Below are 16,592 nucleotides of genomic sequence, written 5' to 3' on the forward strand. Positions count from 1 at the left end.
TTATTCAACTCATGTCATACTATGCCGAACCAAACCGAAACTGTTTTTATACGTATGTATTGGTCGTGGAACATTCTTCGCAAAGAGAGGATTCGAAGTGGGGAGAAAAAAAAAAGGGGCGGAAACAAGGTTGGATAATTCGGATTGCAAATGGGCCTAGGTAAAGATTCCGGCCCAATTACAAAACGTTGCGTTTGAAGAAGTTTCCCGCGCTCAGCTTTAATGATCTCACGTGGGGCACGTATACAGTTATGACTCAACAAAATCAGGACACGTGGAATATGTCGCGTCCTACGTGTCAGATTCTAGACCGCAAGTACATAAACACCTACCAACTTCCAGAACAAGCTACATAAGTTAAAATATATATATAATCAAATATACGGAACCCGATAAATAAAAATTACTCGAATTATCACTTTTATTAATTATATATAAACCCCATTCGTCTTACAGACAGCCATTAACACAAGCGAAAGAGAGAGAATGGATAAGGAGTCGAAGTACTACGGCAGCGACACCGGGGTCGTGCCGGAGGATCACGACGGAGACGGTGGCGGAGGATGCATGACGCCGACGAGAGAGGACTGCAGGATTCCGGCAGAGCCATTGTGCCCGCCGCCGATGAGAAGGAAGAGGCCGTTGTCGTGTGGGAAGAGGATGCCGGAGTCGCCGCAGAACAGTTTTTTCCGGCCACCGGACCTCGATATGTTCTTCACCTCCGCCGCCGCCGCCGCCGCCGTTGATAGGCAAACAAGCTGCGCTTAGATGATCACTAAAGTTGTTAGTTTAACTTAAGTTTCAGTTAATCATATTTGTGTTTTGATTGTCGTCTTGGATCGGCTAGACGGGTGTGAATAGGGTCGTATATTAATGTGTATTTTGCACTTACGGAAATTTTGGGTTTGATATGATATGATATTTCAATCTTGTAATATTTTTTTTGTCAATGCGGAATGGATGAATGAGAGGTAAACAAATCTTCATACGATCATTTTTTCACAGTAAATGGGCTTGGGCTTGGGCTTGGGCTTAGAATTGGGCTTGGTCTTGGGCTTGAGCTTGGAATTGGGCTTGGTCTTGGGCTTGAGCTTGGAATTGGGCTTGGGCTTTTAGAAAGGATCCACGGTGTCAGGCTCCGAGACCAGATCGGGCCATGTAAGAAAGAACGCATGGTGGTGCCCACCAGACAACCTGACCCGACCATGTCCGCTCCCTCTAACTCACACGTGTTTTTTTTTTTTGTGGTATGTTAATAATAAATTAAATTGGGTAGGCAATTTTTTTTTCGTTTCTAGATGTTCTTAGTTAGTGGGTCAGTCTGTGTCTATGATATGATTAAATCCAATTTTCTATATTCGTTATGGTGAAATCACCATAAATTACAATAATCATAATGAATGTATTTACCTGATCCGAAGAGTAAAAGACTCTAAATGAAATTCCTAAATCGCCTCCTAATCTCACTCCTCGCTATGTTAAATCTGGAAGCATAAAAAATTTCCGAATTTAAATGATAATTCATACATCTGAAAAATCAGACTAACCTAAATCATGGTTAGAAAGCAAGAAATGAGAAATAAATAATTGCCAGACTTTTAGCGTATCATAACGTAGCATGTGTCTCGAGTTTGACCCTATAAAAATATCCCACATGGGTCAAAGAATCTTCACCCCTAAATAAAAATAGTTTTCGTATTATTGTTCTTTTGGAAATTTAAGGATACAGTCGCCTGGATTATTGTATCAAATCTTTTCCCAATTTATTGAGTTTTGAGACCTGTCTAATCAAAGCTAATTACACAACGGTCCATGCATCCGTATACAAAAAAAAAATTGTCTAGTGTAGTTAATTTTCTTGCATTTGCCTTCAATCAAATATAAATAAATGTAAAGAAAAAAGATAACCAAGCTCGTGGTGCTATTTGACACTTCAATATATATTAGAGGGAACATGTCTTCTCTTGGTCACATTCATATCTTTATATATCACACACACAACACCAATCTCTCCCCCTCACAATATCTCACAACCAAACAAAACTAAAATTCGATCCATTATTCAAAATTAAAATGCATCACCATGATATTAGGGGTGGGCGTTTTAACCCGTAATCCGGGGGTTTGGAGGTATCCGGCTTAAGAAGTACCCGAATAAAGGGTACCCGAATATTAACGATGATGAGATCGAACATTAATAAGACTAAGTTTTCGACCCCCGAGTCCGAGTGCGGGTTTAATTATTTTACAAAGGGTACCCGGAAGTACCCGGTATATTTGTTAAAAATCTAAAATATACTTTATATCTATAATATTTTTGTCTAAATTATTCTTATTATTTATTAAAATATTTTTATTTTAGTTCAATTTTTTTATGTTATAAACCTTTCTATACAAAAATTTCATCATTCCAAATCTCATTTTATATAACCGAATCAACCATTCATCTCTCTCTCAAAATTTTACTCATCTCTCTTCATCGTGAATTTTTCTCTTTATACTTTGACCTCTCTCATTTGTATTTTCTATATCTATCATTTTATAGTTCAAAATTTTATAAATCGTATGGGTCCGGGTATCCGTGAGTACAACACCGAGAATCTCATTAAACCCGAGCTACAAGTACCCGGATTTTATGAAGCCAAGATTGAGATAATATTTTTGTAAAACCCGTGGTAATGAAGACGAGATAGGATTTTCTACCTTTGCAAAGCCAGAGTTCAGATGGGAATTCTCATTCGAAAAACTCAGAAACTCCATAGACAGACAGAAGAATTCAACAATTTGTTCGATCCCCTTCAGTTACCAAGACTACGAGTATAGATACGTTACGTAGGGAGGTAAATAGATTTATCTGTGAGATCTTGTAAAAGAAAAAGTTTGAGGGAAGAAGACGCAATCGGTAGAGGGACCATAACCCTGATGGTTTCTACGATGCAAGTCGATATCTTTTCTGATTCCAGTCCCCTAATCGATTCGAAATCCAGTGAGTAAGAACCCCACATAAACCCTAATTTGTTTCCAACCGAAATCTCGAACTCAATTGGTGTACCGGTCAATCTTACGGCGAGATTACACGCCACAACCCAAATCTCAGGGAGATCCAAAAAGCTCGCAAAATCAGAAAGAACATGCAGTTCGCGACAAATGGAAACTTCAAAGTTCAAAGTTAAACCTTTGCAAACGGAAAAAAAAAAAGAAGCCATGACCTCAAACAAACAGGCCGAAGCTCAGGCCCAAATAAGAAATATAATGGGCCGTGAAACCCATATATAATGGGCAAAACATTAGAATTAAGTTTTAAAAAAATTACAAGGAATGACTTCGAAGATCAAATTCAGTTTGAATATAATTTGAATACGAGTTTTTATATAAATTCGATCACAGTAATAATAAAATAAAATGAAGATACAGTTTCATTTCTCATTAGGAAATATTTATTGTGAGGTGATACAGACATACTTTATGTTTCACAACAAAAATTGTTTTTTTTATGGTAAGAAGGAAATAAATGGGAGAGATATTGTATGAGAATATTATATACATGGAACGTGTGTTCCATACACATGAAGAGCATGGGATTTTAATTGCAAGTTGAACCATATTTAACTATTAAAATTTGGTAAAATTCAATGAAAAAACTTGGTCATCTTCATCATCAGCACATCCAGGAAAAGACGTGGGAGGCCTGCAATGTCCTCCTCCTCCTCAGTATCATCATCAACAATTAAACAAAACCAAGAATACCGCAAATGGGTCTTATACAAAACTCTCCATTGACGTTTTCAGAAGCTCCAAAGGCTCTATAAAACTCGACGGTCCATCATCTTCATCTCCATCTCCATCTCCAAGCTTGTTCTTACCATTGTTGGTAGTAATCTGAGCCGAGAGAGAAGGGGAGACGATTAATATGGGTATCAAGAATCTCATTGCAGTTGTGGTTCTTATGAGCGTTCTTGGAATTTCGGTTTCCAAGCCACTGGGTCTGCGCCTCGACTACTACCGCTCCAAGTGCCCAGACGCAGAGGCCATCGTCCAACGAGTGACTTACCAGTATGTTTCTCGGCAACCGAGCCTTGCAGCTTCTCTTCTCAGGATGCATTTCCATCACCAAAATTTTGAAGATGGTATCGAATAGAGCATGCCTAAAATATACCATTTATCGTATATTATAGTATTTTTAACATTTCTTCTATTTTTTTATGTTAGCAATCCACGTCATCAAATCAATTTTTATAGAATAAAACAAAAGGCAATGTGAAGAAAAATCAGAATTTGTACCTAGATTATAACAAAAAAAAAATCCGTTATAAGCCACAAAAAATAGTATTAAAATTTTGGGTGTAATAATGCAGAAAATTTAAAAAAAAATGGCGTATTTTAGAAGTTTCTTTAATTTGATAAAATGTTATTTTATGATCTTTTAAATCGAGATTACTTTGTTTTAAAAAAAATCCGTTTATTATCAAAAGGACGTGTGACCATTTATTTAAAATAAGTGATTCCAGTTAATTATATTCGATTAAGGACAAACTTCCAATCAATATATATATATATATATATATATATATATTTGAATATAAAAATAATTCACCAAAACAACTCATTTGGTCGTTTTTTTTCCAATATGGTTTGCAGAAGATGCCTCAGCAGACGCATGACGCGGAGTTTGCTTTTACATATTCACAAGACGTCCCTTTCATAACTTAAACACATAAATGATTGATTCACGTAACTTAAAATAAAAAGTGGAACAAGGAAACTCGCTAGTTCCTAACTCACGACGACCTAATATTATCATCTAATTAAAATAAAATAGTCGAATATTTATCATTCATGTGGATGTAAAACAGGTTGGCCCGGTCCAACCGACTCGTTTCCATCTGAAAATATTTTAGCTCTGTCCGGTCTAAACTGTTTTTTAGATCAATTCAACCTAAACGAACCGATCCGCTAGCCAAACGAGCCGATCCGAGTTATAATTTTAAAAAATATTTTAATATAATAAAATTTTAAAATTTTAAACAAAACAAATTAAATATCTGATAAAAATACAATTTTTATAGAAAAATATTAAAAATTAAAAAAAAAATGTATGTGAGCGGATCCGCGGACTCACCGAATTGGCTCACCACAAGCCCAATTCGTGGCGAACTGACTTGTTTGACCCGTTTTTTTTTAATTCAAATATTTTAAATCCAATTTAGAAAAATATGGATTGACTCATGAGTTAATCCACCGGATGGTTTTATATTCATTCCCATAGTTTTGTATATGTTATGTTTGCCAGACATTAAATATAATAAGCAGAAACATCTCTCTCTCTTTCCTTTCTTCTAGTTCAATCCCCACTAACACTCACAATCAAATAACCGAAAGGAGAGGAAAAGAAAAGAGCCCCCGTCAATCATCGGTGAACCCTCCGTCGGAATCCGAAGCTCTCTGCGACAAAATACATGGATGAGAAGTGGAAGATCTCCAAGAAAGAGATCTCAGCTTCGTCATCATCATCTTCTTCCTCCAAATCAAAGTTCACAAGGAGCTTCTCCACGAGCGCTTCCTCGACCAAGTCACCTGTGTTTGTGCGGAGCTCCTCCACGAAATGCCCGGTCCCTTCCTCGTCGAATTCGTCTGCTTCGATGTCGAGAAGCTTGTCGAGGAAAGAGAGCGGATCTTCCATTACTCAGAAGTATAGCAGCTTGGCCAAAGAACAGAAGGCGAGGTTTTACATCATGAGAAGGTGTGTGGCTATGCTTGTTTGCTGGCATAAACATGGAGATTCCTAGATCAGATTCTTTTTTTTTTGGTGGGCTTCTTGTAATTAGGTCAGTTTGATTATTGAGGTGGGTACAAGTTTCCATGGTACATTGTAAGAAGCGATTTTTACTGAAACATTTAGGGTTCCTATGCCCTTTTTTTTGTCTCTAAATGCTAATTATTCCATTTTAATTTCACGGAATACCAAACTGAAACATCCCAAAATCACAATTTTCATAGTTTTAGGCGTTTAGTGGGTTTGAGCGAAATTAACAATTTTAGGGTAAACGCTTCAAATTATAAAACTTAATTAGGTTAAACCCGAGTTTAACAAACTAAACCAAGTTTTAGAAAAAAAATTATTAGAAGAAGCGAAGAGAAGGCTTCAGACCTTTTTATCTCTTCTTCCCCGGCCGGCGCCGTCGAGCTCATTTCTTTACCGCCGACAGCCGCTTTTCTTGTAATTTCGGACATTGTTGAATGATTTTTCGCCACCTTCCTGTCGTTTCTGTTTCGTAATCTCTCTCGGAGGTCAGCCGGGCACTGTGCTTTGAAGGTTCATGGCATGATGACGAACTCGCTCGTGGCCGGTGGGGTTGGCCACCGACTACATAGAAGCGTGAATTCTTTCCCTCTAGGTTAAAGTTAATTAGCTCATCTCTTCTGACTAAATAAATATTATAATCGGATTCCGTACAATTTTATGGATTTAAAGCTGCGTACTTTGATGGTTTCCCCCGATAAACTAATGGAAAAATTGTCGACAAATTAGAACTAAAGACATAAATCGCTCGTTGTGTTATTAGATACTAAGAACAAAGTTACGTTGTGTCCTATAAAACATTCGGTCAGAGATAATCAAAACATATATATCCAAGAATACTTATGTGATGTTATATTTCACATGTTAATTGTACATGCTAATTGAAGATCATCGAGGGCATGATGATTGTTTGCTTTTGAAATTTTAAGATATGATGGTTTTATTATTATTATTATTATTATGATTAGGCATGCTATACATATATTAATATATGTATATTCATATATGAAGAATTACCATGCCTCCTATTGTTATTGGATTGAATAAAGAAAACAATTTTTTCGGTAACCTCTAAACCGGTCGGAAGTTCTGAACTGGACGTTACACATCATATTAAAAAAAAAAAAGGGGATTGGAAACTTATTTATTTTGTGGGGCAGCAGAAAATTGAAAATATTAAAATACTCAAGTGGAATGTTATGATACAATATCTGATTAATAAAGACGCATTTTTGTTATGATATGATTATATAATGGTCACTTTCAATGTCTCTGGAAAATATATGTAATTAACCATCGGCCGACCAAACCAGCTTTTATGTCATTTATTTTTTTTACTTTGTGTTTTAACTATATATACATGATTTACAGATACATATCTATGATTATTATTAACGCAGCCCTCGTGGCACAACTTTTTCGTTATTTTAAGGTGGTAATTAAGGATTTACATCTAACAGATTAGACTTCAATTAAACCCATTTTTGAAAAACGACATGCAGTTGTATTATAAAGTATAATCACCCAATATAATGACTGGATACACATAATGATAGTAATAATGTGGTCAATAAAGTTGCATTATTTATTTATTTATATGCAATTTCTGTGGCAGTATTTGGTGGCAGTATTGTTTCTGTTTGCTTTCTTGTTTTTTTTCTTGTCTCTTTGATGGAAGAAAGATTCCCTTCTTTGTAAACGTCAATGGTTTTTTTTTTTTGAACGGATTTTTTGGGCCGATATTCAAATTAATCCCGGGATCGAGAACCAGTCACGTGATTTAAATTATGCGCTCTCTTCCCAGCATGGTGTTTAAACTCGGGATGAGATAAACGTTTTGTATCCCCGTTTCACCGGTCGAACTACTCTTAAATTGTAAACATCGATGTTCTATTACTATATATTGTATACAATGGTACTTATATAAACTATTCTGCATTATTTCAGGGGAAAACTTCGAAAATTAGGGAATCCAATGGATAATCTATCGATCATCCTTTTTAAAAATTTGATGATGATATATATTTGAGAAACAATATTATGGGAAATGTTACAGAATCTTATATTACCGTCATGATCAATGAAAAGATTGAGTTTTTTAATTTAATCAAATAAAATAGCAACAGTTTACGTTAAAGAGTTCTAATAATTTTGAAAGCCGTAAACAAAATACTATCTTTTATTCGATGCCAAAAAACAAATACCGAACAGAAAAATTATCACTGCAACAAAGCTGTTTCTGTTTACTTTCTTACGAAACGAAATAATAAAAAAAACGAAAAAAAAAAAACAAAACAGAAGCAAAATTCAGATTTCTCAGGTGAAAAACAAACACAAGTAGGGAGGAGGAGAAAACACATGGTGACGTGGCGAGGGAGAAGCCGTTCGATTAGTCAAAGTCAACATTTTGGGAAATCGGACGGTGGAGGCGGAAGTTTCTGATTCGGAAGGTCTCCATCCAATACCAACCAAGCCATCGTCATTCCCCAACTCAGATGAATTTCGATGTGGCAATGCATCAGCCACACCCCTACCATCCAAAAAATAACATAAACACATAAAGATTATCAAATCGATTCTTAAAAATATAAAAAACCGCGGAAGTTCGTATTTTTATTGGTAAATATCCCATAGAATATCAAATCTCACGCGTACCGGGATTATCCGCTCGGAAACGGACGGCGACCCAACCGCCGGCGGGGACAAAGGCGGTGTTGCGTTCGACCGGGTCGAGGAGATTGAACCGTTTCGGGTCACGGGTCGGGTCGAAATTGCCGAAGCCTTGACCCACGACGTAGAAGTCGAACCCGTGGAGGTGCATAGGGTGTGATTCAGAACCCAAAATGCTCGTGTCTTGCAACACCAACTCCACTGTCGTGTTGTACTTCAACACCACGAGTTTTGTTCCGTTCATTACCATCGTGTTGTTCGGTGGCATCCCAGTGTAATTAAACTCAAATATAGGGGCATTTGGGAAATCCGTCGTGAACACTCCGTTTGACTTGCCAAAGAAATATGACTGCAACAACGACGTCGTGTTCGGTAACACGAACGATACGTTGTTCATGGACGCCGAGAACATTGTCCCGTTTGGTCCTTGGCAAGTTTGGTTTTCCGGACAAGGGTTTGTCCCTAAACCGACCGTGAACAAGAATTTTCTATCGACGGTTTTCGGCACGTCTATAGGGAATCTAGGGCTCGCTAGACTTCTAAACATATTGGTAAAATTCGATACGAAGGACGTGGCATTGATGGGAGGGAGCGTGGGCATGAGAACGGGTTTCGTTTTGAGAGAATTCGAACCATTGCATCTAAGATTCTGTTTGTATTCGAGGATTCCGGCCACGGTCGTGTTGTCGATAGTGCCTTGGCCGACGAAGTAAGTCCTTGCAAGCATGAAGAATGTCGCGTTCGGAGAAACACGTTTGGTCCTAAGCAGTACGTTTGTGGTCTGCCCCGGTCCGATGACTAGAACATCGGTTTGGAAGGGCTTAACGTAGCTGGCGTCGGCTTCGACAACTGTCAGCGTGTGATTGGCTATGCTGAAGAAGAGTTCGTCATTGAGGGCAGCATTGATCAACCTGAGGAGATACGTTTTTCTAGGCTTCACCTTCAACTTGTATGTATCTATACATAGACAAAAAAAAATGAAGATATTGTAATTGTTTAACAAAGTATATATATATATATAGTATGTTAGTTTTGGAACGAGAGCCTTGTCACCATTTGTGGAGCAGTTGTATAATGGGCCTGGAAGCCCATTTATGGTGTGGGCATCAGAAGCATTTGGGCCTGCTCCGGTCTGAAGAGCTTGCTGAAGCACTGCCTGAGGATCAGCATTGAACCATTCCCCTACACGCACACAATCGTAACACAATTTTCAATCTAAAGATCCCTAATCACTAGGAAAATTTCTGGTCGGCCCCGCAATTCGAAAAAGCTTATTCCTTTTGGATCTTTTCAAGTTCTTTTTGTATGCAACAATCCGTTGATGATAACGATATATCATAAATAGATTGTATGGAGTGATGGATGATGACAAACAAGTGGGCTATTTCTTTGCAAAATTGTGCTCAATTTCATATGTGGCAATTCCACCAAGATCTCTAAGAGTCATTGAGTTTTGGAAGGATGATCAAAGGTCCATAGACAGTGGCTCTGATCCATGTGATGTGAGCATGCCACCACAGTGTCCCTCGCTGCCCTGTGACCGTGAAGTTGTACACATAACTTTGTCCTGTCTGAATCGGACACTGTGTTATATAGGCTGGTCCGTCCGCCCACCCACTCCTCAGTTGTCTGATCCCGTGCCTACATCCATTCGCCAAGATATAAGAATCATCTACGTGAATTGGTTCGGCAGTAAATTCAGAATGATCTCTCTAACAAATTCTTCTTCTATATAATCGATTCTTGATCTGTCTAGAAACCCTTTTCACGCAATTTTTTTAACTGTAAACTCGGATTAATGTTAGACCAAAAGGATATAACTTTTGCAGTGTTGTCGATTATATCATCATATGTTAGGGTATTCATTACCAGTGGATGGAGATGTTGGTGGAGACATGATTAACCACCTTGATCAATAGATTATCTCCTTCTCTTGCAATAACCCTAGGCCCTGGGAATTCCCCGTTCACCGTCAAGATCGATCTTGTCTTGCACAATCTTGTCACGTTCTTCAGCTGAATCTGCCCAATCAGAGAATCAAAACACAAAAACTATAACGCAAATCACTGTTCGTTTGCGGGAAACGATGTTTTAATTTGATTGCGTGATTACTTACGTTGAACTTGTAGTGTCTGGTGATCCCTGCAGATTCTACATTTGCATTGTAGTGTATGGCCATAAGAAATGTCACTAGAACATAACGCAACAAAACCCACGTCTCCATGTATACAATATATTTTTATGTAAAAAACGTAAAATAATTTTTTTTATATATGTATTTATGAAATCAGAAACTCCTTTTTTTTTTTATATCTGTTTATGAAAAAAGATATCTGAAACGGTGCATGTGAAACGACTGGAGAGTGTTGTGTATATATAGAGGCAGAGAAACCGCATGGTAGGGCTATCGGTTGGTTGGTCTTGTAAAATATTTTAATGATTAAAATGATCATAGAATAAAGTTTCTGCGTTAGAGGAATGAGATAATTATTCAGTCTAGTTGATGTCGTAGACTAGCCGGTCCATTTGTTTGCGCTAACCGAGTGAACTCGAAATTAACTAATTAAGTCGGTTTCTAATATTAATGCAGATTGATTCCTTATTGTATATATATAATGCAATATATCAATATTTAACGATGGACCGCCACCGCGAGTTTTTGTATTTTCATGTTACCTTGTGCTGTTTATATCTTATGCAAAACAAAACACGTAAGGGTGAGTTAATCGACATGGACTATTTTAATGAAATGCATGGTATAAATTGAGTTTTCCCCTTTACTATGAATTAAATTTTTTTTTTCTTTGGTAGAGATAACCAGTGAATAAGAAAAAAAAAAGGTAAAATTAAATAAGGTAATTATAGTAATTAAGGTAAGAATTAGTAGCAAAGGGACGATTAAATTTTCATAGAACATGCATGTTGGTTGTCATGAAAACATATATTCCAACTAAAAAATGTGGCCTTTTGTGTGTGTGTGTACGTGTGTGTATATATATATATATATACACGAAGTTAACACTCCAAAGTCTCGTGCTCGATTCTCCTTGTTGACATTTTAACCACTCACCCATTCCTTTCGAGCAACAAAGGACAAGGATCAACAGATCGTGATTAGTTAACCTTAATTATTCTACAAATTAACTATTTAATCTAGAAACCTTCTAAATCCGATGTAGTTACAGATAGTGCGCGGTGATCTTTGCTCGGAATTACGATGATTTTACACGAAAAAACGACAATATATTCGGCATAAACACACACATATATATATAAACGATATTTCCTCGTGTACTTAAATGATATATACGTGTTGTGGATCCTTCTATACATGGTTTTGGGACACAGTAATATCAACATGGCCGTCTCAACTTTTTTGGAGGTCCTGTACATTATACAAAATTATATCGATAAAAACTATAAATTTATATAATAAAAATAATATTATTTAAAATATTTAATAAAAATAGATAAATTAATATAATAAAAAATTATTAATAAAATTAATAATGATTTTAAAAATCATTAAGTTTTATAATAAAAATTATTTAAATATAATCAATAAATTTTGTAACGTTTTTCTTTATTAATGACAAGAATAATATTTTTTTTTTTTAAATCCATAAATTTAGGTTTTTTAAAATAAATACAATTCATTTTCAATTTTTAAAGAATTTTTTAATTATTATTGATATATTTCAACAATTATAAAATCAATTTAATTAATAAAAATTTTACATTATAAGTAATTTATATAATATCATATTTATTTGTACAATAATATAATGTATAATAATTATATCAAAAAATTGATTGGAGTAATGATTTTTAAAATGGAATCCATTTGATGTCCCCCCACCTTCCATAGGCATTTTGGGAGAGTAGTCTCCTTTCTTTCTTCGATCAATCAATGTTAAATTAAAACGATATTCTTCAAATTTATATTTATTATTACAATAATATATAATTAATATTAATAAATAGCTTTAAAAATGGGATCCCCAAATTTATGGGGCCCTATTCCGATGCACCTTCTACACTTGCTAATAGACGACCCTTATATCAACCTATGAAAATAAATAAATGATTACAATTAAAAATCGAACGTCTAACTTTTGGTCCCATCTATCGTTTAGGTGTCCATGCATGTATATGGCGCATGTCATATGGATTTATAATATCGATACTATATGGTATAGTTTGGATCAAGGAAAGTTTTTACCGTGTTAGTCATTAAAATGAAATATAGATAATATCGATAGTTATACAACTCATATAAATTTTAAACCGAATCGAATAAAACCTAACTCTATGATACTATCAAATATTGTTTTTTAAATATACCAAAAATAGGAGGCAAGTAGGTTGAAGAGTGGTGTGTTGTTTCTGAAAGCGGCAAAAAGGGAAGCACCAAACTTAGGCACCAAGTGAAGAACATAAAAAGCCACGGGTTCTGTGGATTAAGACCACAACTTTGGTAATTGAAAGATCGTTATCATTGATATTATTGTTAGTTGTAGGTTTACCAACTTCAACCCTTCTTCTTAACTGCTATCATATATATTAATTAATCTTCCAAATGATGATATATATATATATACATAAATAATATCTATTATTGATATATACCCGATGAGATTAATTATGTTAATTATATGGACCGATATTAATATGTATGGCATTGACCAATGCCGGTTGGCAATGATGAACGTAAATAATCGGTTTACAAATGAAAAGAATGATTTGATCGACATTCTACAGGATAAAATCAGAATCATCAATTTTTGGTATATTTGAAATCCCAAATCAATTTTGGTTCGAAAGATTTTTATTTCATACCGATTGCCGAGTTTAATGGGCCTTAACAAATCTGGCTCAAAATGGGCTCATGTGGAAACCCAAAATAAAGCCCACGTATACACAACATATATACCCAAGTATTAATCCTCATGATACAATCGCACCCATTGATTTGGGCTTTTGAACTATTTAGGGTTTTTAATCACGAGCAACATGGAGTTTGAAAATTGGTGAAATCTTCGCGGGCGAAGACAATATTTGGGATTCTCCGTAGGTAGATAATGAATTTGAGTTTTGCTTAAAGTTTTGATCTTTCCTTGGTTCCTATTGAGAATAATCGAGTATTGTACGTATTGCGATACAAAGTCTGGTCTTTTAGGATTGTATAGAGTTTAGCGTCCGATCTCAGGGCCTGGGTAGTGATTGTTTTTCGTTTTCCGATTCAAGTATAATCGGGAAGGCGTTCATATCAATCTTGGAATTTTCTGGTTAGGTTATGTTACCCGAAGTTGGAAGAAGACCGATGCTGGGTGGGAGAACGAGGGTTCTTCGTTCGGGGATGAGTTTTGAGGACGAGATAGGAGTTTTGCTCCGAAAAACAATGGAAGGCAAGAAGCCGACGATTGGAAATAGGGGAAAGGTTAATGGGGCTGGTTGTAATAGTAACACTGTAACAGTGGGCATCGATCATTGTTCTCTGTCTCCTGGGTTTGAGCCTAGAAAGCAGGAGAACCGCGATTTTGGGCCTGAGAATGTTAGTGGTTCTCACTCGGTATCTCTTGTTTGTCAATTTTGGATTTTGCTGCTTAACCAGTTTTAACCTAGTTGCTTCCGGTTGCTTCTGATTGATATTCTGAGGCTGTTCTCACCTTTTTTACCTGTTTGATAATATGTTTGTTTGCGTTTTATTTATTGTTCATGATTGCTGGATGGTATGCATGTAGCTTACTACTACTTTTGAGCTTCTTGAACAGATACATGCATTGTCTATTTCTACAGTTCTTTGAGCATGGACTCCCATCACAGAGGAGAGAATTAGCAGAGAAGCTCTTTACTAACATTCTGCCGCTTAGCTTACAGATGTATGCTTGCCATGTTATCCAGAAGGTACAGTTTGCTTGGTACCTTTTTTTTGTTATCTGTCTTTTTTTTTTGCGTCTTTTAAACATCGAAGCACTTAAGATTTTGTCCTTGGTTCTGCCTGCTTTTTTAGGCGATTGAGGTTGTTGATTTGGATCAGAAAATTAAGATGGTGATGGACATGTAACGCGATATGTCTGTGATCAGAATGGGAACCATGTGATTCAGAAGTGCATCAAATGCATGCCTGAAGAGAATATTCGATTTATTGTCTCGACCTTCTTTGGTCAAGTTGTGACCCTCTCCACTCACCCATATGGATGTCGCGTTGTTCAGGCTTTACCTTCTGTATTATGTTATATTTTGTTGTATATGTTATATTTACATTTTTATGCCCTTACGCTAAAATGCGGGAACTGCTCCTGAATGAGATGCTGGGCACGAGAATGAGTCTCTTCAGGTTTGTCAGTTATGACTACCGTAATTGCTAGAGAGGGAAAGGAACCAAAAAAAAAAAATCTGAACTCTCTCCTCATGCCCCTTTGCTTTTCTTTGCAGGCGATGATGAAGGATCGGTTTGAAAAAAACATATGATGATCAACAGTGTGAATTGATGCTTTCTCGTATAAAAGTACACATACGGATAGCATATCGTTGCTCGTGTTGAAAAACTCATTGCTGCTGGAGGTACATTTCTTATTTCCTTGTGTTTGATAGACACATAGATCTATATTCCCATTCGAGTGCATGCCCATAAGGCTTTTGTGGAAACCCTTTTCTCGTAAATCTCTCATAGAACCCTGCAGGATCTTCCTCAGTAAATTCTCCGAGTTTAGTGTGAAAAGTGATTCTCAGATAAATCTTTCATTGCCCAAGAATCTTGGGCCAAGATATCTTTTTAAGGTGGTCAAAAGTGTTTCTAATGGCTGAACGTTTTCTGCAGAGAGGAGAATGGCTGCACAGAGTCCATGAACCAGGCTCAGTTGGCATAAGGCCTCAAAGACTTGTACAGCTAACTTACAGTAGATGGCCACTGCTGTCGTGTTTCGGATTAGGTAAGAGCTAAACAAAAATGTTGGGACAGTTTATAAACCAGAAACAAAGTTTGTTGCTTTGTTCTGCCGAAATCTGTACATTGTGTAGTTTCTTAAGGTTTTACCAGACATAGAGGCCAACAAAATCCACCCTTTGAAGAACTAGATGGGTTATATGCCGTGGTGTAAAGATGGGTTGAGAATGGGGAGCTTAGGTGTTTTCCTTTTCACATGTTACATGTACAAAGACTGGTTAATGCTGATCTGGTGGTCGTGCTTTTTGGTCTGAGGGCGGTTAGGGTGCTAATCCCTGTATCATATTTCATGAGTATAATCCATTTCAAGAGCACAATTTCTGTTTCTGTGTTCGTATAATGTATATGCATGCTTTGTCAGTTTAGTTGTTTGTCGTGCAAGAAACTCAGGATATTGGAAAACAGGGGCAAGTTTTGCAGAGAGTTACCAAAAGATCATTCTTGAATCTCGCATTGTTAAACAAATGGAACTTAAATTGTCTCATGGAAGACTGTCTTCGTAGTCGTCTTCAATCTTCTGTCCGAAACCTCTTGGTCCAGCTTTGGCCCTCGTTGCCTTCTTCTTCCCACCTTTCTTGGATTTCCTAGCTGCCTCTTCCTTCTCAAACTTCTCTCTTTCTCTTTTCTCTAGGAATTCACTCACTCCGATGTAGATAACCTGTTTTGCCATATATCTTGTCAGAATCTGGAAAAGGAATCCATGGCTGAAGAGAACAGCCGTGAGCAAGTTTGGTTTCTCACTGTTTCTAGTTTGGTTCGATGTTTTGTCGTGCCTCGTGTGGAAGACAAAACGATCTAGCGAGAAATTTACAAGAGAAAACCCCAACCTGTGATCAGGTTTTTGCCCAGAAGCAATCTAGTTGCAGTTCAGTGAAATGTGTAGAGCCAACAAAGATTCACACGGAAAAGGACTAACTAATGCGTGGGACAGTGGAAACAATGCAGGTTGTGGATAATACTCTTCGTTCAAGCTGTAATCACTATCTTCAGGTGCTTTCTTAAGATAGAAAGATACATATGGAAAAAGGATGGGTATGATAGGCCATTGGATGAGAACTTACACCAATGGTGAGAATAGAGAGAGCAGCAAAAGCGAAAAAGAGAAGCACTTGTACAACCACGGCAACACCATCTTCACCACCGGACACAGCAGCAGCAGCCGCAGCAGCCGCA

General features: G+C 36.8%; 3 protein-coding genes and 1 long non-coding RNA gene across 6 annotated transcripts in view; 2 read left to right on the plus strand and 2 right to left on the minus strand.

Moving 5' to 3' along the window:
• Positions 1 to 5,242: 5,242 nt before the first annotated feature.
• LOC104800681 (putative protein TPRXL) lies at positions 5,243 to 6,137 on the plus strand. Its single transcript, XM_010523572.2, has one exon. The coding sequence runs from the start codon at positions 5,457 to 5,459 to the stop codon at positions 5,784 to 5,786; it is 330 nt and encodes a 109-aa protein (XP_010521874.1). The 5' UTR covers positions 5,243 to 5,456; the 3' UTR covers positions 5,787 to 6,137.
• A 1,824-nt stretch (positions 6,138 to 7,961) lies between these two features.
• LOC104800682 (laccase-2-like) lies at positions 7,962 to 10,779 on the minus strand. The gene is given in 6 exon segments (XM_010523573.2): positions 7,962 to 8,330; positions 8,456 to 9,427; positions 9,524 to 9,735; positions 9,908 to 10,111; positions 10,340 to 10,491; positions 10,587 to 10,779. Coding segments are annotated over 6 exon segments (1,779 nt in total). The 5' UTR covers positions 10,695 to 10,779; the 3' UTR covers positions 7,962 to 8,199.
• A 2,667-nt stretch (positions 10,780 to 13,446) lies between these two features.
• On the plus strand, positions 13,447 to 15,736 carry LOC104800683. 2 transcript variants are annotated; one of them, XR_769793.1, is made up of 6 exons: positions 13,447 to 13,544; positions 13,764 to 14,024; positions 14,270 to 14,377; positions 14,484 to 14,810; positions 14,909 to 15,037; positions 15,294 to 15,736. It is a non-coding gene; the product is annotated as an uncharacterized LOC104800683 (long non-coding RNA). The 2 variants fall into 2 exon arrangements; XR_769794.1 differs by having other exon boundaries at positions 13,447 to 13,540.
• Positions 15,737 to 15,813: 77 nt separating this feature from the next.
• The window catches only part of LOC104800684, a 1,287-nt gene continuing 508 nt past the window's right edge, over positions 15,814 to 16,592 (minus strand). The window contains exons 2-3 of one of the 2 annotated variants that reach the window (XM_010523574.2): positions 16,481 to 16,579; positions 15,814 to 16,077 (exon numbers count right to left, since the gene is read on the minus strand). In XM_010523574.2, the coding sequence (XP_010521876.1) occupies positions 15,901 to 16,077; positions 16,481 to 16,579 (276 nt within the window). In that variant the 3' untranslated portion in view covers positions 15,814 to 15,900. The remainder of the gene's footprint in view (positions 16,078 to 16,480; positions 16,580 to 16,592) is intronic. The other variant, XM_010523575.2, reaches the window with a different exon arrangement.

The sequence above is a fragment of the Tarenaya hassleriana genome, unplaced genomic scaffold (genome assembly GCF_000463585.1).
Source record: "Tarenaya hassleriana unplaced genomic scaffold, ASM46358v1 Cleome7, whole genome shotgun sequence".
Taxonomy (NCBI): domain Eukaryota; kingdom Viridiplantae; phylum Streptophyta; class Magnoliopsida; order Brassicales; family Cleomaceae; genus Tarenaya; species Tarenaya hassleriana.

What these genes read in the sequence shown, in the direction of transcription:
- LOC104800681 (XM_010523572.2), top strand. Translation starts at nt 5,457, where the DNA reads ATGGATGAGAAGTGGAAGATCTCCAAGAAAGAGATCTCAGCTTCGTCA.